Below are 24,737 nucleotides of genomic sequence, written 5' to 3'. Positions count from 1 at the left end.
TTATCAAAAGTCAATTGGCTGTAAATGTGAAAGATTTTTTTCTAAATTGTAAATTCTATTCCATTGATCGTAATACAACCTCATACCGGGACCACCTAGTCTCAGTAAATGTAACTTTGTAGTAAGTTTTGAAATTAAAAAAACCCTCCAACTTTGTTCTTATTTAATATTTTCTTTGCTATTCTGGGTCCTTACATTTCCATATGAATATCAGGACTACCTTCTCAATTTTTAGAGAAGTCAGCTGGAATTTTGATAGAGAGTGCATTGAGTCTGTAGTTCAATTTGTGGAGCGCTGCCATAGTAACAATATTAAAGGTTCTGATCCATGAACAAGGGATGTCTTTTCATTTCTTTAGATCTCCTTTCATTTCTTTCAACAGTGTTTTATGGTTTTCAGAGTATACATTTTTCACTTCTTTTGTCACATTTATTCCTAAGTATTTTATTCTTTGATGCTATTGTAAGTGGAATTTTCTCAATTTCATTGTCAGATGATTCATTGCAAGTATATAGATATCCAAGGATGACTCTGACGCCCTCCTTCCTTCCTGTGGTTTGGTTTCCCTTCCCTCTGGGCTGTGGCCCTGAGCCATGCTGGGTTCCAGCAGCATCACCCCATGCCACCAGGGTTTGGTTATAGGCCTATGTCCCCAGCAGACCATGGCCCCCGAACGGCCTCACTCTGGCACAGGGCCCAGTGCACAGGGCATGCTCATCTAGGGAATGATGGATGAATGAATGAATGAGTGAGTGAGTGGATGAATGAATGAATAAATAAATAAACTGACAAATTAATCTGTGCTGGATGCTGGATTCTGCATGTTGTGGGGCAACTGCTCCCAGAACTCTAGCCAAGGGCCCTCCAGCTGAGTCCTGGTCCTTCCCCGGAAGTACATCTCTTCATACCTTCCACCCACATGCCAGGGAAATGGAGCCAGGAGGGGCAGCTTCCTGGCACTTGCTAGCAGGCTGTGAGGGGAGGGCTCATTGGAAGCAGAGCCGGGTGAAGGGAGAGGGAGCTGGACCAGGCCAGACAGGCTCCGGGCTGCCAAAAAGTTGAAACAACCCATATGTTTATCAACTGATGGGTAGGTAAACAAATTGTGGCATATTTATACAATGAAGCATCATTTCAGCATAGATAGAAAATGAAGCTCTGACCCAGGCTATGCTGTGGATGAATCTTGCAGACATTATGCTAAGTGAAAGAAGCCAGTCACAGAAGATCACATACTGTGTGACTCCATTTCTATGAAATGTCCAGAAGAGGCAAATCCAGAGACAAAACTAGATGAGTGGTTGCCGGGGGCTGGGGGAGGAAGAGGTGTGTCAGGCCGGGAGATGACAGATAAAGGGTTTCTTTCGGGGAGATGAAAATGTTCTAATATTGATTGTGGTGATGTTTGCTCAACTCTGTGAACATACTAAAAGCCATTAAAGTGTGCACTTTAAGTGGGTGAATTATATAGTATGTTATAAATTATATCTCCACAAAGAGATATAATTATGTGTGAATTACGCCTCAGTAAAGATTTTTTAATAAATCTCCTTGGAGGAGCATTTGCCGCAGCTTGGTCCTCTTTTCCAGACCACAAAGCTTCAAGGAGAGGAAGGAGCAGCAGATTATGAGTCCAGACCCCAGCTGCCCCACAAACCTACAGGGTCACCTTCACCAGGCCACCTCCCCTCTCCAGAGCTCATCTCCTCATCCCAAGGATGGAGGAGCCAGGTCAATTTCGAGGGTCGGCCCACCCTGATGTGTATGGACTCCAAACCCTCTAAGCCTGCAGCCCCAGTTCTGGAAACCTCGTCTGGAGAGCCGGGCTCATGCAGGAGAAAGCTCTATGCTCAAAAATGTTCCCTGCAGCATTTGCCATAGAGCTGAAAACCAGAAGCCACCTAAGTTTCCAAAACCAAGAAAACAGTTACATAAACAGTAGTTGTGCTGTTTAAAACGGGGCCTGAAAACACTGACAAACATGGGGAAATGCTGCAGCTGTGACGTTTGGTGGAAAGGCAGGACCCAGAACTGAGTGAGGACACTGGGCCACGGGCCATGCAAACATCACGAGAGCGGAGCAGGGACGACAAGAGCTGCTGTGTCTGGGTTGGGCGGGGGAAGCAGCGAGACTGAACACATCTCCCTCTTCTCTTTAAAAGCCCATCGATGCCACCATAGTGGTGTTTGGGTGACCTGTGGATTGGAAATTGGTTCCCCGGCATGTGATCTGTGTGTCCAGGTTATCTGCAGGCACCTCATGGGGCAGGTGGACTTGAGGGCAGGAAAGGCAGGAGGCCTGTGGCCACTCCCCAGGCTGCCTGGACCAGGAGATGCCGATGGGCAGGGCTCCACCTGGGATAGTAGCCATGGGCCATCATGGGCCATTGTGGGCTCCGGCAGAGGAGTCCTGCCAGCACACCCTGCAGAGTATCCTCACCCAGCTGGATTAGCCCCCTCAGAGAAACTGGAGCTCCCTCTGGGGTGACTCGCTGCCCCATAGCAAATTAGAAACATCTTGTGGACAAAGACTTCGGCGGCTCATTCTACGTCTTTGTCCCTCCACTCAGGTGCTACCTGGGATCTGAAGCATCAGTGAAGGAGCGAGGAGGAGATGCTGGAGGGAAATGTAGCCCAAGGTCCAGCCCCTGCCCCATAGCCCTGGGCAGGGGCTCCCTTTCCAGACTTACCTGGTGGCTGGGCCGGTGGAGGTGGGGGGCTGACCTGGCCTCTTCTCCAGCCACACCTGGCCCAGTGCCCGCTCAGCACATCTCCCCTCCACAGAGTTCCCACCTCCCTTCCTCCCCTACCCCAGGCCTCCTGTGGGAAGCTTCCTGCAATCCTTCGGGGCCCCCACCTCCACCCCATACTTCCCCGGGATAAAGGAGGCAGCCACACCCCCTCACCTGAGTGGAGAGGGAACCCCACACTCTGACCCCTGTGCGTGGAAGGAAGGCAAGAGGGAGGAGATGAGCGAAGTGAGGGAGGGTGGAGCAGGGCTACTGTCAGTAGGGTCCCCCAGCTGGCTTGCGTCCGGGGTTACAGGCCCCACCTGAGTTCTGCTTGGGTCCAGTGGCCTTGGCACCTTCTGTCCGTAGGCATCAGAGACAGAGAGAGCCGAGGCAGGAGGAGAATCTCAGCGGGCCGAGGGCAGAGGGTGGGGGGTGCTCTGGGTCAAGGAACCAGCCCTCAAGAGTCTTGGAAGGGCTTTTCCACTTTCCAAGACAGTTTCCCATCAGGGCCTCAATCCCACTCATGACTCAGCCCTCGCCTGAGAGACGGGCCGGACAAGCCTTGTTTTACTAACGAAAGAGCCATTGGTGGGTCCTACTTTGTGCCAAGCTGCTGGCAATGCCCAGCCCAAGGAGAGACAGACAGACAGACAGACCGCTGAGAATGGTGCAGGGAAGTGCAGCAGAATGTGTCCCAGGGCTGCAGAGCCCAGGCGGGGGAGACCTAGAGCTGAGCGCTTTCCGAGCAGTGAGGCCCAGAGTGGAGAAGGCGCGGTGGGGGTGAAATTGCCAGGCAGAAGGAACAGCACTTGCAAAGACTGAGTGCAGATGTCAAATAGCTTCAGTTACAGAGAGCTTACTAAGTGCCAGGTGCCTGATGGTACCTCATTCCATAATTCTGTGAGGGAGGTATTATGGTCCCATTTCACAGAAGAGAAAACTGAGTCTTATGGTACATGACTTGCCCTTGCTTTCTCCTAAGATTTTTGTAAGTCAGGGTAGGCTCAATACTATAACAAGAACTGCCAAATCTGCATAACTTAGCACAAATAGCTCACATCACAGTCAGGCAGTTCTCCTCCAAGTGATGACTCAGAGACCAGGCTCCATTCACGCTCTGGTGCCACCATCTTTAGCCCGTGGCCTTCAAGTTTGCTGCAGAGAGGAAACTTGAGTAGAGGATTGCATGTGGGAGACTTTTGTGGGCCAAATAGAAGTGGCACGTGTCTCTTCTGCCCCCTTTCCACTGGCCCCACTCATCCCTAGTTTATGGGGACTGGGAAATGTGGTCTAACAGATACTCAGGAAGCAAGGAAGCCCAAGGATGTCAGAGGCACGGATGGCTCAGCCCTGAGCAATCAACCTGGAGCTCAACCTTAGGCTTCTGCCTCCGGCTCACCTGGAGGAGCTGGGCACATTGAGGACATCCAAGTAAGTGGGATGGCTCAGACCATGGGGCTGAGGGAGAAATAGCCCTGATGGGCTGCAAGCTTGAATGTGAGTTCCCAGCACCAGCCAAGGTGTCTGGACTTTGTCCTTGGGCAGTGAGGAACTACTGACAGGCTTTAAGCAGGAAAGCGCTGTGGGCAAGTCTGGGCTCCAAAGAGATAAGGTTGCCAGGGAGAGGAAGGTGGGGGAAACGGGGATAGGGAAACAGGCCAGGAGGTCAAGTGAGTGGCCTAGGGTCCCTGGTGACCCAGGGCTGAATCTCTGGACCCCTGCTCCACTGCTAATCCTCCTCTGTCCGAGACTTGGCCTCCTGGGGTCAGGAGCCCCGGGCAGGACACCCGATCCCACCCCAGAGGCAGCTGAAGGCCACCCTGGCTCCAGGAGGGAGGATATGAGGCTGTAATTCTATTGCAAGCAACTGGGAGCTGCACGGGCAGAGGGCCCAATAACTACGTTCTGTTCATTGCAGGCGCTGAGGACATCACTCAGGGCCAGTGAGGAGCCACTAACCCAGACTGTGCCCTGCAGGGAAACTGTCTCCCAGTAGCTTCATTAGATCAAGGCCTGGCCGTGGGAGATGGAGTGGGTGCGGTGGAGCCACTGGAGAGGTTGGGGGGCCTCCTCAGGGGAAGCGTTGGTGGTGCATGTGGGCAGTCTGGCTTTAGGTCTCAGCTCCTCAGTGACTGGGGAGAAGCATCCCGTGTCTACCGCACAGACCACACATGGGCTCCCAGTCCTCCGGAGCTGACCGCCACCGCCTGCTCTGATCACCTAGGATCCTGGCTGCCTCAGAGCCCTTGCGTCCATCCACTTTGCCGTGGCCTCCAGGTCAGCCAGTGGAACACTGAACTCAGGATTGATTTCCACATCAGGTCCCCCACTTAACTTTCACATTTCTGACCTGAGAATAACAGTCATCCCAGATGCTGAGTGAGGGAAACACCATGAAATCATCTTTGTCTCTCGGCTTAAATCCTTCTACCCCGTGGTCACCGAGATTTGTCAAGCCCCTCCCCCAAATCTACCTCCACCTCAGTCCTCGGTGCTCAGACCAGGGTTAGGACCAGGCAAGGGCCCACTCTGTGTGAGCTGCAGGGTACAGGTGGGGAGGCAGAGGTGGGGGTCTGCCCTCAGGGCGCTTCCAATCAAATATAGGAGGCCCACTTGATCCAACCTCCCCCTTGACAGAGAAGAGGTGCTAACAGCTCTGCTGACGAAGGCAGACTTGGGAGGCTCCTGGGAGGTGGCGGCTTTTGGATGGCATCTCCAAAGATGGGGAGAATTTAAATCAGTGCAGAAGGTGAGGAAGGGCATTCGAGGCTAGGGAACAGTGACCATCCATTCAACGAGATTTTAAGGGCCTCTTACGTGGAGGCACCTTCTGACCGGTAACAGGGACAGAAGACTCTGCTTTCATGGAGTTTACAAATTCAAACACAATAAGTATGATAAAGAAAATAGAAGAGTGTGTGGTGGAGAATGACAAGGGAGGCTTCCCTACAGGGACATTTGCAGAAGATCTTAATGATAAAAAGGAGGCATGTGAAACTGAAAGGAAGAGCATTCTAGGCAAGGGAACAGCCAGCGCAAAGATCAGTCTGACTTCTTCAGGGAACAAAATTACATTTACAATCCACACAGTCTAGACATACAGACTAATAGGATAGAACTGAGAGTCCAGAAAGAAATCCATATATCTATAGTTAATTACATGTTCAGCAAGAGTGCCAAGAGCATTCAAAGAGAACAGAATAGTGTTTTTGACAAATGGTGCTGAGACAACTGGATATTCACATGCCAAAAAATGAAAGTGGTCCCCAACCTCAGATTATATGCAAAGATTAACTCAAAATGGATCAAATATCCAAATGTAAGCACTCTTGGAATAATAAATAAAACTCTTGGAAGAAAATAAATAAAAATAAAACTCTTGGAAGAAAACATAGGAGTAAATCTTCATGACCTTGGATTTGGCAATGGATTCTAAGATATGACATCAAAAGCACAAAAAAGAAAAAAATAGATAAATTTTCATCAAAATTTTAAAACTTTTAACCATCAAAAGTCACAATCCAGTGAAAATGACAAAACCTACAGAATAGGAAAAAGTATTTGCAAATCAAATACTTACAGAGCTGAGTCTAGTTTCCAGAATATATAAAGAACTCTTAACATTCAATAACAATAAGATAAATTGTCCAACTGAAAAATGAGTAAAGGACTTGAGTAGACATTTCTTCAAAGAATATGTACATGTAGGTGGGCAAAAAGCACATGAAAAGATGTTCCATATGACTAGTCATTAGGGAAATGCAAATCAAGATCACAGTGAGATACCATTTCACATCCACTAGACTGGCCAGATTTTTTTTTAAATGAACAGTAAAAAGTGTTGTTGAGGATGTGGAGAAATTGGATCCGTCACACATTGCTGGTAAGACTGTAAAACAGTGCAGCTACTTTAGAAAAGAGTTTGGCAGCTCCTCAAACATCTAAACATAGAATTGCCACGTGACCCAACAATCCCACTCCTAAACATACACCCAAAATAATTGAAAACAGGTACACAAATGTTCGTAAGGGTACCATTCACAGTAGTCAGAAGGTGGAAACAATCCAAATGTCCATCACTTGCTGAAGGGATAAACAAAATGTGATACATCCATACAGTGGAGTAACAATTAGCGACAGGAAGGAACAAAGTTCTGATGCCAGCTGCAGTGTGGATGGACCTGGAGAAAAACATGGTAAGTGAAAGATGCCAGACACAAAATGTCACGTATTGTATTATCCCATTTATATAGAATGTCCAGAAGAGATAAAGCTATAGAGACAGAAAGTAGATTAATGGTTGCCAGGGACTGGCAGAAGGGGAAAATTGGAAACAGCTGCTTGCTGGGACCAAGGCTTCCTTTTAGGGTGATGAAAATGTTTTGGAACAAGGTAGAGGTGACAGCTGCACAACATGAATGTAGTAAATGCCACTGAACTGTACGCTTTTAAATAGTCAATTTTATGCTATATGCATTTTATCTCAATAAAGATACATTTTCCGATAAAATATTTATATTCGGAGTACATAGGGTACACCTATAAACCACTAAGAAAAAGACAAATGACTCAATTTTTTAAGTGGGCAAAAGATATGAACAGACATTTCACAAAGAGGACATCCACAAAGCCAATGAAAAGACGCTCAGCATCATTTGTCAACTGGAAAATGCAAACTAAAACCAGGGGGAGGTATCATTACACGCCCCCCAGACTGAGAAAAAGACTAACACCAAATGCTGGTGAGGATGTGGAGCAACTGGAACTCTCATACACTGCCAATAGAAGGGTAATTGGGAGAATAATTTTGGAAAACTGTTTGGCAATATTCACTACGCTAAATACTTGCCTATCTTATGACCCAGTAATTCCTACGCCTAGATATTTACCCAAAAGAAATGAGTGCATGTGTCCATCAAAAGATATATCCGTGAGCATTCATAGTGGCTTTATTCATAGTTGCCAAAAACTGGAAACCACCCACTTGTCCATCAAAAGGGAACGGACCCGCAAAGTGAAGTACTGAAGTAAGACTGAGACAGCCTGGATGGCTCTCTTTGACATTATATTGTGCAAAAAAAGCCAGACACAAAAGAGCATATATGTTTCGTAAATGTTTATATGAGATTTCTAGGACAGGCAACACTAATCGATGGTGATGGAAATCACAGTGATGCTCTCTCCTGGGGTTTATTGGCTGAGAAGGGGGACAAGAGCCTTTCTGGGGTGAAGGAAATACTCTGCACCTTGATCTGTGTGAGGTACACAAATAGAATCATTGAGCTGTACACGTGGGGCTGTGCACTTTTCTGTCTGACCTGAGTAATGTTTCAAAAGGCCCCTCTGAGTGCGGAGTGGAGAGTGGTCTACCAGAAGTATTAAAACCAGCACATTCACCCAGCAAGCATCTCCCTGACCTGGCTGGTCAGGCCTGAACCGCGGAGTGGACTTAGTCTGGGACCCAGGCAAGAAGGGTCTCGGGGGCATTTTTTCCCACACTGCCTCGGCCCAGAGATGGGGAGGGACACATCCCATGCACATGGCAGCAGAGCAGGGCAGAAGTCAGGTCCTGGCTTCCCAGGCCAGTGCTCACACCCAGCCACAGGCTCCTCCCGTATGACACCGTTGTGAGAGGGGACGGTGTGCCCTCTGACAGTCACGCAGGAGGGCAGGAGAGGGTCATTCTAAGGCCTGAAAAATTTGGCATCCACAGCAGGGTAGGTAAGATATCCCCACCCATCCTCACAGGGAGGAAGGCAGACATGTCAGGTGCCCAGCACGGGCCTGGCTTCTGGTAGGACCCAATAAACAGTGCATTTGTACCAGCAGGAGGGAGCGCTGAGGTGGCTGAAGAAGTTGCGGACTCCACGGGGTGACATTTCATCATACGGTTGGTTCCAGCTCAAGCTGAGAAGAGCCTGGGGGTCTGGATAATTGGTCCCTTCCCTCAGAGGCACAGAAGGAGCTGGCAGGAGGCGGACCAAGTAGGCCAGGCCAGGCCTGGGTGCCCTGCAGTCCCGGGGTGGCACACGAGCCCTGATTAGCTCCCAGACCTGCAGCTTTCAGGGATGGGGCAGGGGGACATTTCTGTGGCTCCCACCACTGTCAGGCCCTCCTTGGGGTTGACAGCCAGGTGGCATCCACTCTCTGCCCAAACAACCTGCCAAGTCCAGGGTCTGCTGGAAAGTCTGTGGGCTCTCAGGCCCAGGAGCGAGGGGGCAGGAAGAGGAGGGCGGGGAGGGGGTGGGCGGACCTGGAGTTCTGGGCCCCACCCTCCCTCAACGTCTCTTCCTGTGGCCTGGAAGAGGCCGCGTCCATGAGTCTCAGCTGTTAAAAATAACCCGCCTCTCCATCATCCCGACAGCCGCACTCCGGGACAGCGTGTTCCAAGCCCGAGCTGCTCTCCAGGGACTGGAGCAATGGGGCAAGAAGGGCTGAGGGTGTTCCTGGCCGACTCAGGCAGGAGAGCAAGTCCAGAGGCCTCTGGGCCCTGCAGGCCTGTGACAGTTCAGGCTCCCCAGCTTCATGTCGGCCCTCCTGTCCCCCGGAGATCCAGGGCGGTTGGACCCCGTGACAGGAGTTCGTGATTGCCTTGGGGGCCCACAAGGAACTATGGGATCAGGGGCATCTCCTGGTGACCTGGAACTTTCTCCTCACTTGTATGGAACCCAGCAAAGAAGACATTGTACCCACTTACCACCATCTGGTTTCCTCCTTTTATTCCCCAACAACATCCCAGGCTGGGCCCGGAGGGGTCTTTTTTGGGGATCAGGGAGGAGAGGAAGGGACTTGGGTGCATGTGCAGCCATGTCCTTGTTCCTCAGATGCAGTTCCCCCTGTGCTTCCCAAAGCAGGGGAAGAGGGTGACAAGAGTTCTCACAAGTAAGAGCCCAGGGTCTGGAGGCAGAAGGACCTGGGTTCAAATTGTACCCCCACTTCTGACTATAGTGTGACCTTGAGAAAGGTGCTTAACCTCTCTGTTCCCCGATTCCCCCATCAGTAAAATATATGCTCACGGTCCCAGCTTGTAGCATTGCTATGAGGACTAAAAGAGTTCCAAATGTTACTAAATGCACCATGGCCAACACAGTGAGAGCTCAGTAAATAGTATTATTGTTAGAAGCACCCTGGTTACCCGTTGAGGGCATCAGCTGTAGAATGGAACATCAAATCTTGCCTCCTCTATTGACCAGCTGTGTGGCCTTGAGCAAGTTGCTTGACCTCTCTGATCTTTCATTTCCTGGCCCGGAAAATGGAATAATGCCACTTACCTCCTGGAGCTGTTGCAAGGCTTCTTGTGTGGATGCCCTGAGGTTGGTGCTGAGCATGTAGTAAACGTTCAGTAAGTGTGCGAGGCCCCCAGCAGGAGAGCATTCAGGCTGGAGCCCCAGGGAGGAATAAACTGCAGGCAGGGGACAGGGCAGAAGAGCAAAGGCAACTTCTTTGAAATACACTTCTTCAGGAGCAGTTGGAGGCCTTCCTGACCATACATTATTCAGGCTGAGGCTCTCAGGGTGTGCCTACCCCAGGCTCACCTCGCTCCAGACCAGGGAGCCCCACAGGCTTCCTGAGGCCCCCACGCAGCAGACCCAGCCAGACAGCAGGCCTCCCCTACCCACATTCATGCTAGTCTACTGCACCCAAGGGTGGAAGAAAAGGAAAGAGAGACAGAGAGAGAAACCAAGAGGCTGAGGATCCAGGAAAAAGCAAAGAGAAGGGGAGAAAGGAGGAGAGCTGAGAGAGAACGAGGGCAGGGAGGAGGAGGAGTGAGACACAAAGTAAGACAGAGAAGACAAAAAGTAACAGAAAAATTCTGCAAATGGAGAAAATAAGAGTGACCTCTCTTAAAGGCCCAAATGGAAGGAGGGAGGCAAGAGGGAGGGGGACCAGCTAAGGAACCCCAAGGTGGGGCTGGAGACAGCCTGACTCCCCTGCAAACAGGACTTTTACCTAAGGATGGGTAATACGTTGTCATGACAACAGATGTAGCATTTAAGGTAATTACTGGTGAATAACAGAGGGAGGAGGGAGTAGCCTGGCTGGTGCTGCAGCCCAGGGAGGGGGTCTTGGAGGTAGCCCCAGGCCCTCATCTGCCCCTGCCCCATCCCAGACCCTCACCTTAGCTTCAGCCCAGCAGGGACATTTCCAGTCCAAGAGTGTCCCCAGGGCATGCTTTCCGAGCCATACCCTCATCCTCGGACCCTTCCTCCTCCCCGTCCTGTCCAGCCTGACAGCACACACAGCCATGTCCCTGCAACAGCATCTCAGTATAACTCCCTCTGTGAGAGCAAGGCACAGCAGGGGCCTCATTTTACAGAAGGTGATGTAAGAGTCAGGAATGTTGAGTAACTTTTCTGGGGTCACACAGTAAACAAAGCCAGGATCTGAAGGCTGCTCTGCTGCTTGGCACATCCCCTCCCCAGGTGATGCCCAGGACTTGGGCAGGCCTAGAGATGGGCTAGCCCTGAGCACCTCGTCCTCCAGCACCTGCTGGGAGGGGTCAGAGACAGCATTTGTGGGTGAGAAGGAAGAGGGGACACGTTCAGTGTATTGGCTCTCTACAGATACCACCCCGTTCTGTCTTGAGATAATCCTTCTGTTTTAGACGTGAGAACACAGGCTCAGAGAGAGGATGACTTGGCCAGGGGTAGATGCCACCCCCAGTGCCCGTGGACGGGCAGCTCTGGGGCTGCTCCAGGCCTGGCTGAGCAGGGACAGGTGGCAAAGCAACTCACTGGATGCCCCAGGATTCGGGGAGTTGGGGAGCTTCTGCAGGGTGCCTGCAGGGCCTGAGCTCTGTTTGCTGGGGGTCCTGAGTCTGGGGCTTGGGGACCTCAGAGTTCCCCTGCAGCTGAGGGCAGCCCCCACCATCAAGTCTGGGTGTCCTTTCCGCTTCCATCCTCTGGGCCACTGGCCTCACATCCACAGAACATCCAGGCAGACGTCCACCTCAGGGCCATCAGGCCTCGGGGATGGTGGGACATCCCAGGGGAAGGGAGGGAGCGCGTGGCCGGGCAATGAGAGGGCAGCCAGGAAGTGCGTGCTCAGCCTTCTCCGCGGGTGGGCATGTTTGTCAGTAACCCTGGTCCCTGGGAGGATGAGGCTCTGGCCTTTCACAGGCCTTCAGAGCTCTGCCTGGCTGGCCTCAGGGTGACAGTGGTCCCTCCCAACACCCCCCAGGCCCATCCTGAGGGAGCCTCCTCAAGGATGAGACCCAGACGCAGCATCTCCCTGAAACAGCCTCAAGAACCTGGGAAGGCTAGCCAAGCGGGAGGCAGGACCCAGCAGGGAGGGGAGGCCCCAGGGGTGGGGGGCGGGGGCTCCCAAATCTCTGAGCTGCTTGCAGATGTGGGGTGGGACCGGGAGGAGGAAGGAGCGTGTGTGCGCTGAGAGAGAGAGAGAGCGCTCACTAAAGGAATGGAGCTGCAGTTGGTGAGAAGGCGGCACTGAGGATTTCCAGCTCTTCTAGAGAATTTATCAACAGGCTTGTCCTGAGTGCGGATGAGAGGAGGATGGGAAGGAGGGTGGAGGGAAATGGGTGCACTGGTCACAGGCTGGATCTGGAGTCTAGAAGAGTTGGTGCACCAAAGGGGAGGTAAGGAGGCCTGGGCAGAGTGAGAGAGGCCTGCATTTTCTGAGCCCCGGCCCCAGGCCAGGGACCAGGACAGCCAGAGTGAGGACACAACTCAGGATGCCCAGAGTGAGGACACAAGGGGTTGTGTCTGTATGACCCTGATGAGCTCTGGGCCAGAGTGAGAGGTGGGCTCTGCACTGGCCTCACCCCAGAGCCAAGGCGCAGAAGATGCAGGGCTCACCAGGTTACCCCCCAACCCCAGGCATCTGCAAAGCCACTTGCAACCCCAGAAGGGCAGGGCAGAGGGGGATGCATGTCTCCCACAAGCCAAGCCCTCGGAAGTCTAGAAGCCTGGTGGATGGGCTGAGGTTGGTGTCTTGTGAACACTGATGCCACCCTGCCCTCCAACCTCCACCCGTCCCCACTGGCCTGGTACCACAACTGTGGGCCAGCCCTTCCCCGCTGCGTACCCTCTCCCTTCCCTTTCCTCCAAGGGTGTCTGGGTCCGGGATTTTCTTTATTTGGGCTAAAGAACTTGGGTTCTGATTGTGGTTCCAGGCATCTCAGTAATGTGACAAGTCCCTAAGCCACCTGGCCCATTTCTGCGCCTGCAGGATAGAGGGGAGAGATGAGATTTGACAGCCCAGGTTCATTCTAGTCCTCCAAACAGGGTCTTTGTAACCTGATCCCTTTTGCCTTCACCCATACAGTTTCCATCTCCTGCCCTTCACCGATGGGGTCTCAAAGGAGTGCATGGGAAATGGGGTGCTGGCCATGTAGTGAGGGAATCTGGGGACACCCACAGGTCCACGGAGACCAGTGCCCCTCACCCAGACCCAAGGAGTAGTGGTCTGAGAGACTTCAGGGCAGAGAGAAGAAAATAAACAATCCTGGCTGTGGGCTGCCTCCAGCTGTGACTGTGTCTTTGCCTCCTCCCCCTCCCTCATTCTCCCTCCCCCCTCCCCCCTCCTCCTGACACTCATCACTCTTCTCCACTTCCTGGAGCAAGAGACCCTAACATCCCCACTTATTTTTAGTCCGCTGTCTCTGGAGCAGCACTGCTGGCCCCAGGCCTCACCCCACCCTGTCCCCTGCCTCTGAGCGGTCAGCTTGGGGCCAGAAGTCACCTCAGAACATGAGGGAGCGCACACCCAAGCCAGAGCCTGGACAGTACGGCCCCCTGCGCCTCTTCGTGCCTGAGAGACCAGCCACCAGCCCCCTGCAGAGTGTGGCCTCCAGCAGGCCTCCTCCCGGCTTCCTGCTCCTCCAAGGCCCACCCCCTGCTGCACTCTGTCCGCCAGGGCTCTGTAACCTTGTGCTGGAGGCCTCTCCCTTGCCCACTGGACCCCCTCTTCCCTCCCAGGCTTTTGGGTGGTGTTGGCTCTCTCTATGGCCCTTTAAACCCGGCACAGAGCTCAGTACACTGGACAGGCAGGACAGGAAGGGACCCAGGTCCCAGGCAGGCCCAGCACAAGGCCCTCCAAGCTGCCTATCCTAGACCTCCTATCCGTTTCAAGACTGCAGCCAAGATGGGTGTGGAGGGCAGCCTCTGCCCACCTCCACAGTCCCAGCAATTCCTTGCAGGCTCCAAACTTGCACACTCCACTCCACCAAACCAAAGCTGTGCTGTGGGGGGCTCACAGCCCGCCCGCCCACCCACCTGCCCAGATCAGCCATCATTCCACATCTGTCCATGCTCCCTCCCTCCCCGGGAGGAGTTTAAATAGCTCTGGCTTTCTCCTCCGCACCACATCTCCAGGGACACTTTAGCACCCTGGAGACTGGTGCGGGGCAGCTGTCGGGCCAGGCCAGCCCAGCCCTTACATTTTCCCTGTTTGCCAGGCACTGTCAGTCCTGGAATACACAGTGAACAAGACAGATACACAGCCCAGCCCTCATGTCCAGCAGGGGACAAAGACAAGGAGCAGATAGGTAGGTGAATTATCTAGAATGTTAGCAGGAGATAAATGCTGAGGGGAAAAACTTAAAGCAGGGAAGGGAGATGAGGACTTGGCTGGGGAGGGGCTGGGGAAGCGGCAGCGTGATGTGCATTGATGGCTAGGGCTGCCGGGGTGGCCCCATTGCTGTGGCCCACTGTACAGACAGAGGGAATCAGGCCTCAGATTCCACTCCTGGCACACAGGGAGCAACAGCTCTGCTTAGATCAGCAGCATAACAGAGCTGTTGGGGCTGGGTGGCTCTTGAACCATCTTTGCCTTGCTTTACACACTCCTGAGAGAACAAGACCTCCACGTGCCCCCGGCATCCCTCTCCCACTCGTCCTGCCCATCTCTGGCCCTGGTCAAAACTGCTGGCCCAGGAAGTCCCCATTCTTACCAATTCCCACCATGCTGCCTGGCCTCACCCCCTGCCACCAGCTCCCAGACCTTCCCCCTGCTGGCAGCTGTGTTTCCACAGGCAGTTTTCTCAGAATCTCTGGGGTCCTCCTGGCAGCAGACATTTGATCCCCGGGCCGCCCCCTACTGCAGCAGCAGTGCAGGGATCCTAAAGGTCTCCAGAGATTGGCTCTCTTTACCACCCCCAGTGGCTCCCCTCACATCAGGCTGGGCAGCCCCGTCCCCCAGGCCCACAGAAGACAAAGCCAGGATTCTCCCTAGACCTGAGGGGCAAATAGGTTTCATCTTGCACACTAGTTGCAATCATTTGAGAATGCCTTCCTGGCACTCCCTACAGCCTCATCTCAGCTCATGGAGAAAGCTCTGGGCTCTGCTACTGATGTCTGTCACAGGCACAGTAGTAAAGGTTTAGGCATAGATGTGGTGTATTTGACTTTTGCCTGAGAACATTCCCCTCCCAGCTCCACCCTGGAGAAAGCCTGGCAGAAGCTCTGGATGGGAAAGGCTTTGGAGCCCACAGAAGCTCGGAGTGAGGGAAGGCAAATTGAGCAGATTCCAGGTGCAGGATGAGGCCCTCTTCCAGGACAGAGAGGCCACCCTGCTTCTGTCAGACCGCTGAGCAGTGAGTCAGGGGACATCTGGGGGACACAGGCTTCTGCCAGCTCACCTTGGAGAGGACCTGGACTTCCAGAGGAGTAATCATAATGGCTTTGCCATTCTCTGCCCTCCTACACTCTATTAGGACATTTTATGTACCATCGCTACCTCTCAACACACCTCTTCAGGCTTAAGGTGATCCCATTTCAAACATGAGGCAATTGAGGCTCAGAGAGGTTTTGCGCTTTGTCTCAGGCCACACAGCCAGTAGGCAATGGAGCCAGGTTTGTCTGCAGATTCAGTACTGATTTTCATACTGCCACTGGGATGACCCAACCAGGCCCTTTCTCTGCCTGCCCCTCTCCACCCAGCCCCAACTACTCTTCTACACTCGGGATGGGTCCCTGCCACCACCTTCTTGGATGCCCTGGCTTCCCCAGCTCTGTGGTACAGTTCTCCCGCAGCTCAGCCAAAGCCAGGATGGAATCTTCCAACAGAATTTCTCTAGGAGACTATGGAAAGCAAAACAAAACAGAGAAATCAAACACCAAATCAGAGATGCACTCCTGGAGAACAGGGTTCCCAGCCTTAGGTGACTAAGGCCAAGGTTGTCCCAGATTGCTGGGAAAACACACCCATTCAGCAAGTGTTCCTGTGCGCCTGCACTGTGCCACGATGCGCTGTGGGTGAGGAACAGGCACCAAGGAAGAGGAGGCCCTGCCCTCACCGGGGAGGCCAGTGAGCACATGCGGCCGCAGCGGGGGTTACTTTCAAGAACCACAGCCTTGGGTCATTCTAGGCCATGACCCCATGGGAGCATATTTTCCGCAGGAGCCTCACTCCCCTGCCTGCCCCTCCTGGGGGACCTCAACCCACTTCCTCCTCCGTCACCCCTGCCCCAGCTCAAGTCCCCTTCCAGCCTTGACTTTAGACACAATGCCAAGCACAGGCTCGCTGCTGCCGCCCCCAGGCGCGTGCCCCCCACTCTCCTGTCTCATCAGATCCCAACCTGCCTTGAGGGCATATCTTTGAAGATGGCCCTTCTGAGGTTCATGCCACCTGGATTTCCCTGAGACACAGGTGTTGTGAGCAGGACAGGGAGGTGGCTGAGGGGTGTTGCTTGAGCCTCGGGTGGGAAGGGGATGGAGGCGGAAAATGCCAGCAGAGTAGGAAGCCTGGTGGGCAGGGAGGGGGAGCGGCTTCCTGAACAAAGGTCAAGCAGAAAAAGACAGCGGGGAGGTAGGGACAGGAAACCACTGACTCGGTGCCCCCTCCTCTCTCTGCCCCTGCCCAGGGGTTCCAGGGCCAGCACCCAGTATATCATTTAAACCACACTCTAGTCTGACTCCACCTGAGAAGGAGGAATTTGAAGCCCAGGGAAGTTAGGGGATTTGCCCAACATCACACAGCAATTTAGCAGCCTTGCTGGGACCATGACCCAAGCCTCGGGAGCCTGGCCAGTGCTTCTGAAACAGCTGAGGAAATCCTTCAAATGACTGCCAACCTTGAGCCCACCCAAACTCCAGCAGGGGCTAGAGAGGTCACAGCCTGCCCAGATTTGCAGCTGGGACAGCTGTGTCTAATTGGCACCTGACAAGGGGCACCTGGGGACCTAGTGGGGCCTGCTGCCTGTGACCACCCAGCCCCAGCCCCTCCTGCACTGGGGTGGGGAGGGCCGGGTTTAGCCCTCGCCCACCCCCAGTGTCCAGGGACTCCAAGCAGCAGGCTCAGGCAGCCTCTCACGCTCCCTCTCTCGCAGCTGCAGCTGAGCTGGGGTGGGAACTGGGACAAGGAAGGGACACCCGGGCTCCCCGGTGCCATGGCCCAGCCCTTTTCCTTCTTGAAGCAGCCCAGGTCCCCACATCACAGGAGGTGGTGGCATTTCACCTGAGCCCCGGCTGCTCAGAGATCAGAGGTGCCCACCACCCACCTCCAGAAGGGGCCTGCCCCTCCCCAGGGAAATCAGAGGTCAGGACCTTCGCACCCTCAGCTGGGGCCCAGCACCTCCCCTGCCTGCTGGGGAGCCAGGGGCCCCAGAGGGCTGCAGCGGGGCCAGAAATAGCCCCAACTTGCCAGGGAGGGAGGCTCTTTTTCGGTCCCCAGTGTGTTTCAGTCCCCTCGCAATCACAATGGTCCACAGAGCCTGCAGGCTCACAAAGAGCCAGGACCATCCCCAAAGGAGAGTAGGAAGCCAGAGGGTCAGCAGAAGGCAGAGGGGAGGCTGAGACAAGGAGGGGGGCAAGTCACTGAGGACCCGGAAGTGGGAAGGGCCAGGGGAGGGGAGAGAGAAAGGAAGGGGACTAGAACCCCAGGGTTAGAGAGTGGGTGTTAAGACGGGGCGCCTCTCCCTTTCAAATCACTGCTGTCAATAGATGGTCACAAGGCCAAGCCAAGGGTAGGAGCCTTTGGCCAAGGACCAGGCAAGGGTGTGAGAAGATCAGAGCCAGCAAGCCCTGGGGAAGGTGCAAGCTGACATCCAGGCTCCTTCCAGCCCTGGCCTTCTGACAACGGCTTTCCTTCCCCATGCCGCTGCAGGACAGACGGAAGAAAGGACGGATGTGGGGAACTCGAAGAATCCCAGAATCTAATTTTAGCTGAGTGCTCCTACCTCCCCTGCTAACAGCAAGCGGAGCCTGGAAGGGTGGGAGCTTCCCACCGCTGCCCAGGCTCCTGCTCTAATGGAGGTGCCAGCAGGCGGGGAGCCTGCCCCCAAAGCCTGGGGCCTCTGTGGGTGAGACCCTCCAGCTCACACAGGGCCGGAGCTTGGCTGGGCTTCGGGTGGCTCCAGGGCCTGCTCCCCGATCTTAAGGTGGTGGACACTGAGGCCGGTTAGTGCCATAGTTGAGGTTAGATCCGATGGGTTTGTGTCCTGGCTCTGGATGACGTCAAATAAGCCCCTCAACCCTCCCTGGGCCTCAGTTTCCTTGCCTGTCAAGTGGGGACAGCACCCATCCAATCTCGTTGCTGCAAGCCAGGCACTGGCCCTCGTGACTCAGAGCCATCATTACTCCTCTCGCCACTGCCTGACTTTGACGGCCCTAAACTGATGGGTCACTCCAGACTTGGTCGGCCTCTGTGCTGAGGTACAAAGGTGAGGAAAACAGCCCTGATCCTGCCAAGAAGCCTGAATCTAAGAACAACTGATTAACTTCAGAAACCTCCATGCCTGGACCTTCTTAGAGGCTGGGGCGGGGGCGGGGCAGATATGGAACACGGGGGACCATTGGGGCAATCCCTCATGGGCAGACAGGGACACCGAGGCCCCCAGAGGGGCCCAGCCCTTCCCGGGTAGACAGATGATGGCAGAAGCAGCGTAGGACCTGGCCTCCCCATCACGCCCCGACTGTCGTTTTCACTGGCACAGAAGTTCTACCCTGGTCCTGCTGCCCACAGTGACCAGGCCCTCTGAGCAGGGTCTAAACTCTGTTTCAAGGGTATCCCTTGTGATCTAAGGACCCAGATGCCCACAGAGTGTGTGCAGTGAGGGGGGAGGGGCTCTTCCTAAGCCCTCCATCCCACAGCATCTCTGTCTTCTCAGTTGGTACCTCCCTTTGGCCAGGGATAGCTTAAGAAAGGGGCCTCCAAAAGGTAGGAGTACCTGACCAAGACAGCTCACCTGCTTGCCTCCTGTCCCCCGCCCTCACCTCCAGGGTGTTTGCCAGGATTACTCCTGGGAGGAGGAGGGCCGATATCACTCCATATCTGCTGCTCGGAGCCCATCTCATTGACTCACTAACTCTCAGACTGGCTCAGGGTGAAACCAAATGTAAGTGCTACTCACACAGAGCAGCAGGAATAGGGTGTGAGAGGAGGAGGCCAGGGTGGGAGCCAGGGGTCCTGGGGCCCAGCTCAGCTGCACCACCTGTTTCCCTGGACAAGTCCCCAAGACTCTGTACCTCAGTTTCTTCATCTGAGAACTGAATAAGGTAGCAAAATGGGGACGAGCCTAGCACAAGACCTGGCACACAAGACCAGACGGTCAGCAGGAGTTTCCTGAATGTGGGCCCCTTATTCCTTGAGTCTGAATGCAGTCCCTTCAGTAAGAAGCTGTGTTATGGTGGGCACAGAGACAGGCACCCTGGGTTCTAGACCCGGCTCTCCCACCATGTGGCTACGGGGGATGTGGGGGGCCAAGGCAAGTCATCTGTCTCTGGGCCTCAGTCTCTTCTTTAATAAAATTCAGTGTTCAGACTGAGCTGTCAGGAATGGAAAACCTGTGACACGCACACCATCACTTATTCATTCCATAGCAGTGACATACATGAGCAGTCGATCACAGCACTGTCACCTACTGAATCTAGCCTGATGCAGTTTCAGAATCCCCAAATGCCCAGCACCAGCTAGGTGAACTTGCACCTCAGTTTCCCCTTTTGTAAAATGGCCACAGCTAGCAAAGTTATGAGGATTAAACAAGAAAATGTATTCAGAATGGACTGCCAGGAGCCTCGTTCTAGCAGGGGTAATTTTCTGGCACTGTCTCTAGAGACTGGGCAGGGAGGGCTTCTCCCAGGCCAACAGGGGAGAGTGTGGTCTAGTGGAAATAGCTTGGGCCTGGATGATGTCAGGCAAGCCGTGGCACCTTTCTAAGCCTCAGTTTTCCCTGGAATAAAATGGGCTGATACTTACCTTGTAGGATGTTCAAAAGGATTAATTGAGGTAATCAGACAAAGAGCCAGAAGAGTGACTGGTGCAGTAAATGGGAAAAGGCGAGCTACTCTGACCCACCCTCAGGCCCTCAGGCCCTCAGCGGTGGGTACACAGGAGCTCCTCAAGGCAGGATGTGGGTTCCTCCTTATGTGCTCAGTGAAGCCCCGCATCCAAGTCCATCAATGGTGGTGGATACACTGGAGTCTCTGGTCGTTGTCCCTGGCAGAAGCCGTGGCCCCACGAAAGTGTGAATGCTCAGTCGAGGTACAGTGGCTTCCCCCCACTAGATCTGGGCCCCCGCCCCAGGCCTCATCCCGCCCTGGGGCCTGCCACTGGCATCAGCCCTACCCCCGCCCTGCCGTCTGCCCTCGCCAGCAGCCTGCTGACTGTCCTCCACAGAACCAGGCCAACCTGGTTTGGGCCCCAAAAACTACCTTCTCTGAGGTGACAGGAAGCTGGTGGACTCAACTCCCAACGCGACTCACAGGGTGTTTGGGGGGGCCTCTGGGAAATGAGACTGACAGGAACCTCTGCAGGCCTTCCATCTCTAACGTCGGTGACTGACTCCTAGTTTGGAAGAGCCTGATGCAGAGCAGCTCTGTTCTGCTCTCCAGTCTCTCACTGACGGTAGCAGCTTAAAACAGTCCTCGGAGTGACCATCGCTCCTTCCCTCCCTCCCTCCCCGTGTTCCTCCCATCCCGCATGGGTGACACCTGACCATGTCTGCTGGCCCTCAGCTGCTGCACCTGACTGCCCAGCAAAGCTAGCTCAGGCTGACTCTCAAACTGTCACAAATACACCAAACACCCCTTGCACGTGCTGTCCCCCTGCCCAAAACACCTTCCTATCTTCCTTGTTGGTGTATTCCTGCTCTTTCCCCAAGACCTTGCCCAAAGGCCATCTCCTCTGGAAAGCCCTCCCTTCCTTCCCTTCACAGGCAGCCAGTCTCAGCGCCCCCTGATAACTCTCGCCCTCCCCCCACACACACAGACTTGTAATGACGAATAAAGGATGCTGAGTGGACAGAGCAGGCAGGCAGGCGGGTGGGTACCAGCCAGTCACACCCAGAGGACAGGGCAGCTGGCCCTGGGAGGGAGCCATGCCCCGTCTGCTCTGCACATAGCTGAGGAATAAATCCCACTGACAGCCCTTGGCCATCTAGGACGCAGCTTGCTTATTACAAAATATCCTTTATTGATAAAATAGCTCAGACTTTAAAAAAAAAAACCCTGCATATCACAAGGGAACCACAGGCAACAATAGCAGAGGTGACATGGGGCACACACAAGACCAGGCGGCAGTTTAACGAGTCAGCCCCTCCCCTGAGCCCAGCCTCCCCAGCCCTGCCTCAAGGCAACACCCTGGCCACACATTGAGACCAAGAAAAGAGCCCAACAGCCCCCCTCCCCAGGGGGGACTCTCTTTGGTCCCCTCCATTCTCTCCAAGCCCAGAAAACTCCCTCAACACCCCTCCAAATAGAGCCAGGCCCATCAGAGTGTCACCAGTGCCTGGGCTGCTCAGCCCCACCCCCAAGATAAGATGCCAGCTGGCTGCAAGCTGAAGCCAGACACTCCCACCAGGAAGACTGGGGAACATCCTTCATGTACTCCTGACTATCCTGGATGCCAGTTCCCGGGTGAGGGAGAGGACCAGGAGGGAGAGGCCCAAAGGAGCCCCGTCAGTGAGGTGGAGCATCGCTACTGGGTCTGCGATGGTCAGACGGCACCCAGGGTGGGATCAGTTATGCATCACAGGGACCTATTGGGTGCGTGGAGCCCTGCCAGGGCACGCCTATGGGTGGCTCCGCAAGAACGCACGGGGCCCCTGCTCACCTTCTCCAGCCCCAGCACCTGCCACAGGCTCTCATCTCAGACTGTTCCCATTGGCTGTGTATTTTTAGCTATCTTGGGGAAATAATTTGCCTGCTTGATGACAAAAGACTTCGCCACTTTGAGGGGCCCAAGCCAGTGAAAACCCTCTTAGTGTTGCAGATGAAATGTCAAAAAGTTGTCATGCAGCATAATAATTCAACCTTTTGCAGGTGTAAGAATACATTCTCAAAGAAATCCTTTAACTGAAATTGTGGTCCTGTCTGCCACTCCCCACTTCCAGTTTGGGGTAGGAATTCACACACCCCGGGCACAGAACAAAAGTCTACAGGAAGACAGGTGGTGACAAACACAGAAAAGGGGGATTTTTATATCACGAAATAATCACATTTTCTGGTTCTCTGGTGCGTTCCCCCATGGAGCTCAAAGCTTTCTGCCAAGCCTCTCATCTCCCTGTGGCAAGTAGGCGGTAAGATATTGTCGCCCCGGTTTTTGCAGGGGTGAATGCTAGTGATCAGGGCTCTCCCGTAGAGGCAGAGGCCAGGCCTCCAGACCGCCCCGCTGAGGCATCCACACGCCCACCCGCCTCCCAGAGGGGCGCCGGGTGAGGAAAATGATCCATGATTCTGGCCTTTAAAGGAGTTACAAATCCAAAAGCAGAGGGAAGGGAAGACAGGCCAGAGACAGTGCCAGCCCATGAACCCCCACCGAGGGCCTGATGGAGACCTCGGGCACCCAATGTGGAGGCATATCATCATTTCTGTCCCTTCGGCAGCGGCAGACCCTCCTGGGGAAAGTGGAGGGCTGGCTTCCTGCTCTTTTCCAGGGGAAGACAAGGAAAGCAAAACACCACAAGCAAGTGATCGACCAGAAACACAGGGTCCTCCAGGAAGGGAGGCCCACCTTCGGCTTGCAGGGCTCTGGGGTTCTGGGAGGGAGCCTGGCTTCGGCTACGCTCAGGAAGGTCCAAGCCTCACCCTGTGCTTAGGCAGGGGGTGGAGAAGATGGCGCCCCACAGCCAAGCCAGCAAGGGGAGGCTTCAAACAGACCCCTGTGAACAGCACCCCTGCCCTCCCATCCCAAGATGGGGCCTGCAGGACCTGGGTAGGGACCAGAAAGCCCCAGGGAGGTGGCCACATAAAACAGGGCGAGAAGCAGGGTGGCCCGGGCCCCACCTGGCACCAACCCCACACGGGCAGTGGGCAGGCGGGCTCACCAGGCCGTCTGGGTCCACTGGCGGCAAAGGATTCTTCGGAAGGCACGGCGGAAGTCCTGGTTGAAGATGGTGTAGATGACAGGGTTCAGCGAGCTGTTGCAGTAGCCGATCCAGAAGAAGAACTGGAAGAGGCCGCGGGGCACCTTGCAGTGCTCGGGGCAGATGGCCCCCAGGCTGTAGCTGAAGAAGAAGGGGAACCAGCAGAGCACGAAGACGCCGATGACCACGGCCAGCACAAACGTGAACCGCTTCTCCCGGGTCAGCTGCGCCCGTCGCCGCCACCACTGCCCCCGCGAGGTGCCCACGCCCCTGCCCAGGAGTACCTGGCCACGCAGGGTCGCCAGCACCCGGGAAACCTGTGGCTGCTGCAAGGGTGGGCTGCAAGCTGAGGCAGGAGATGCTGGCAAGGCCTGAGGCTCACACTCTTCCTCCTCCTCCTCCTCCTCTGCAGCCTCCTCCTCTGGAGACGTCCCACAAACACCTTCCTTCTGACCCTGGCCTGAATTGGGAAGGGCAGGCCAGTTGGGTGGCAAGGCGGGGGTCCCAGGGTCTTCAGGGGTCTCCCCCTCATCCTTCTCCCCAGTGGGATGAGGGCGTCCGTTTGCCTCTCCAGCAGTAGCCAGTTGAGAGACCAGGGTGGGCAGTTTGCCTGAGGCTGAAACTTCCCCAGGGATGCGGCAGGGCTGCTTAGAGTCACCCTTCCCAGGGCCCCCCTTGGCCCTGGGACCTCTGCGGTGGCTGCGCTTGGCGATCAGGTAAATGCGCAGGTAGACAAGGATCATGATAAGACAGGGTGCAAAGAAAGAGCCAATACTGGAGGCCAGGATGTACCAGGCCTCCTGGTTGAGCTTGCATTGAGGGCGCCCGCGGGGCTGGGGACTCTGGTCGCCCTTGTAGATGAGGGGCGGCAGCGAGATGACAGCCGCGATGAGCCACACGGTGAGGATGATGCACTTGATGCGGCGCGGGGTGCGCTTGGAATTGTACTCCAGCGCACGGCTCACGGCCCAGTAGCGGTCCAGGCTGATGGCACACAGGTGCACGATGGAGGAGGTGCAGAAGAGCACATCAAGCGCCAGGTACACCTCGCACCAGGTGCGCCGGAAGTACCAGTAGCCCAGCAGCTCGTTGGCCAGCGAGAAAGGGATGATGAGCGTGGCCACCAGGATGTCGGCGGCGGCCAGCGACACTAGGAACAGGTTCTGCGGGGCGCGCAGCGAGCGACTTGTCAGCACAGCCAAGATAACCAGCGCGTTGCCGAAGATGGTGAAGAGGATGAGGAAGGTGATGACCGCCGCGATTGCCGCAGTGGCCTGCACGGAGTAGGGCTCCTGGTGGTCCATGGCGGGGCCGGACTCGGCCAGAGGGGGCGCTGCTCTCCCTGCGCGTGCACAGCCGGTGACAGCGCTGTCCCACCCAAGTCGGCTAGACGAGGGGATCGCCTCCCTGGCTGCGCTGAAGGTGCTGGAGCCCCATGGCCAGGCCGAAAGGGGCCAGGAGGTCGAGGGACGCCCGAGGCTGGCCACTGCCCTTCTACATCCTCTTGCACCGGCGCCCAGCGTCACTGCCGTCTGTCCCGGAGAAGTTTTCCAAGTTGTCCCGCTGCCGTCCCCACCCCGCCGGGAACCGGGGGAAAGTTGCGCCCTGCCGCCGCGAGGCTGCTGAACGCAGGCCCTGGCCAGCCGGGCAGGGGGCGCGACGCCGGTTCTCGGAGAAGGCGCGGAGGCCGAGGCGCCCGCTCCGCTCCGCTGGCTCTAGCCCGGAGCCGCGTCTGCAGGCAGCC

General features: G+C 55.0%; 1 protein-coding gene across 1 annotated transcript; it reads right to left on the bottom strand.

Annotated features, from left to right (window-relative positions):
• Positions 1-21,094: 21,094 nt before the first annotated feature.
• On the bottom strand, positions 21,095-24,737 carry ADRA2B (adrenoceptor alpha 2B). Its single transcript, XM_031692045.2, has one exon. It carries the CDS (start codon positions 24,295-24,297, stop codon positions 22,951-22,953), a length of 1,347 nt encoding a protein of 448 aa, XP_031547905.2. The 5' UTR covers positions 24,298-24,737; the 3' UTR covers positions 21,095-22,950.

The sequence above is a fragment of the Vicugna pacos genome, chromosome 28 (assembly GCF_048564905.1).
Source record: "Vicugna pacos chromosome 28, VicPac4, whole genome shotgun sequence".
NCBI lineage: Eukaryota > Metazoa > Chordata > Mammalia > Artiodactyla > Camelidae > Vicugna > Vicugna pacos.
This window is presented reverse-complemented; position numbering and strand designations above follow the sequence as displayed.

Excerpts from the sequence above, each read along its gene's own strand:
- ADRA2B (XM_031692045.2), bottom strand. The coding sequence starts at position 24,297 with ATGGACCACCAGGAGCCCTACTCCGTGCAGGCCACTGCGGCAATCGCG.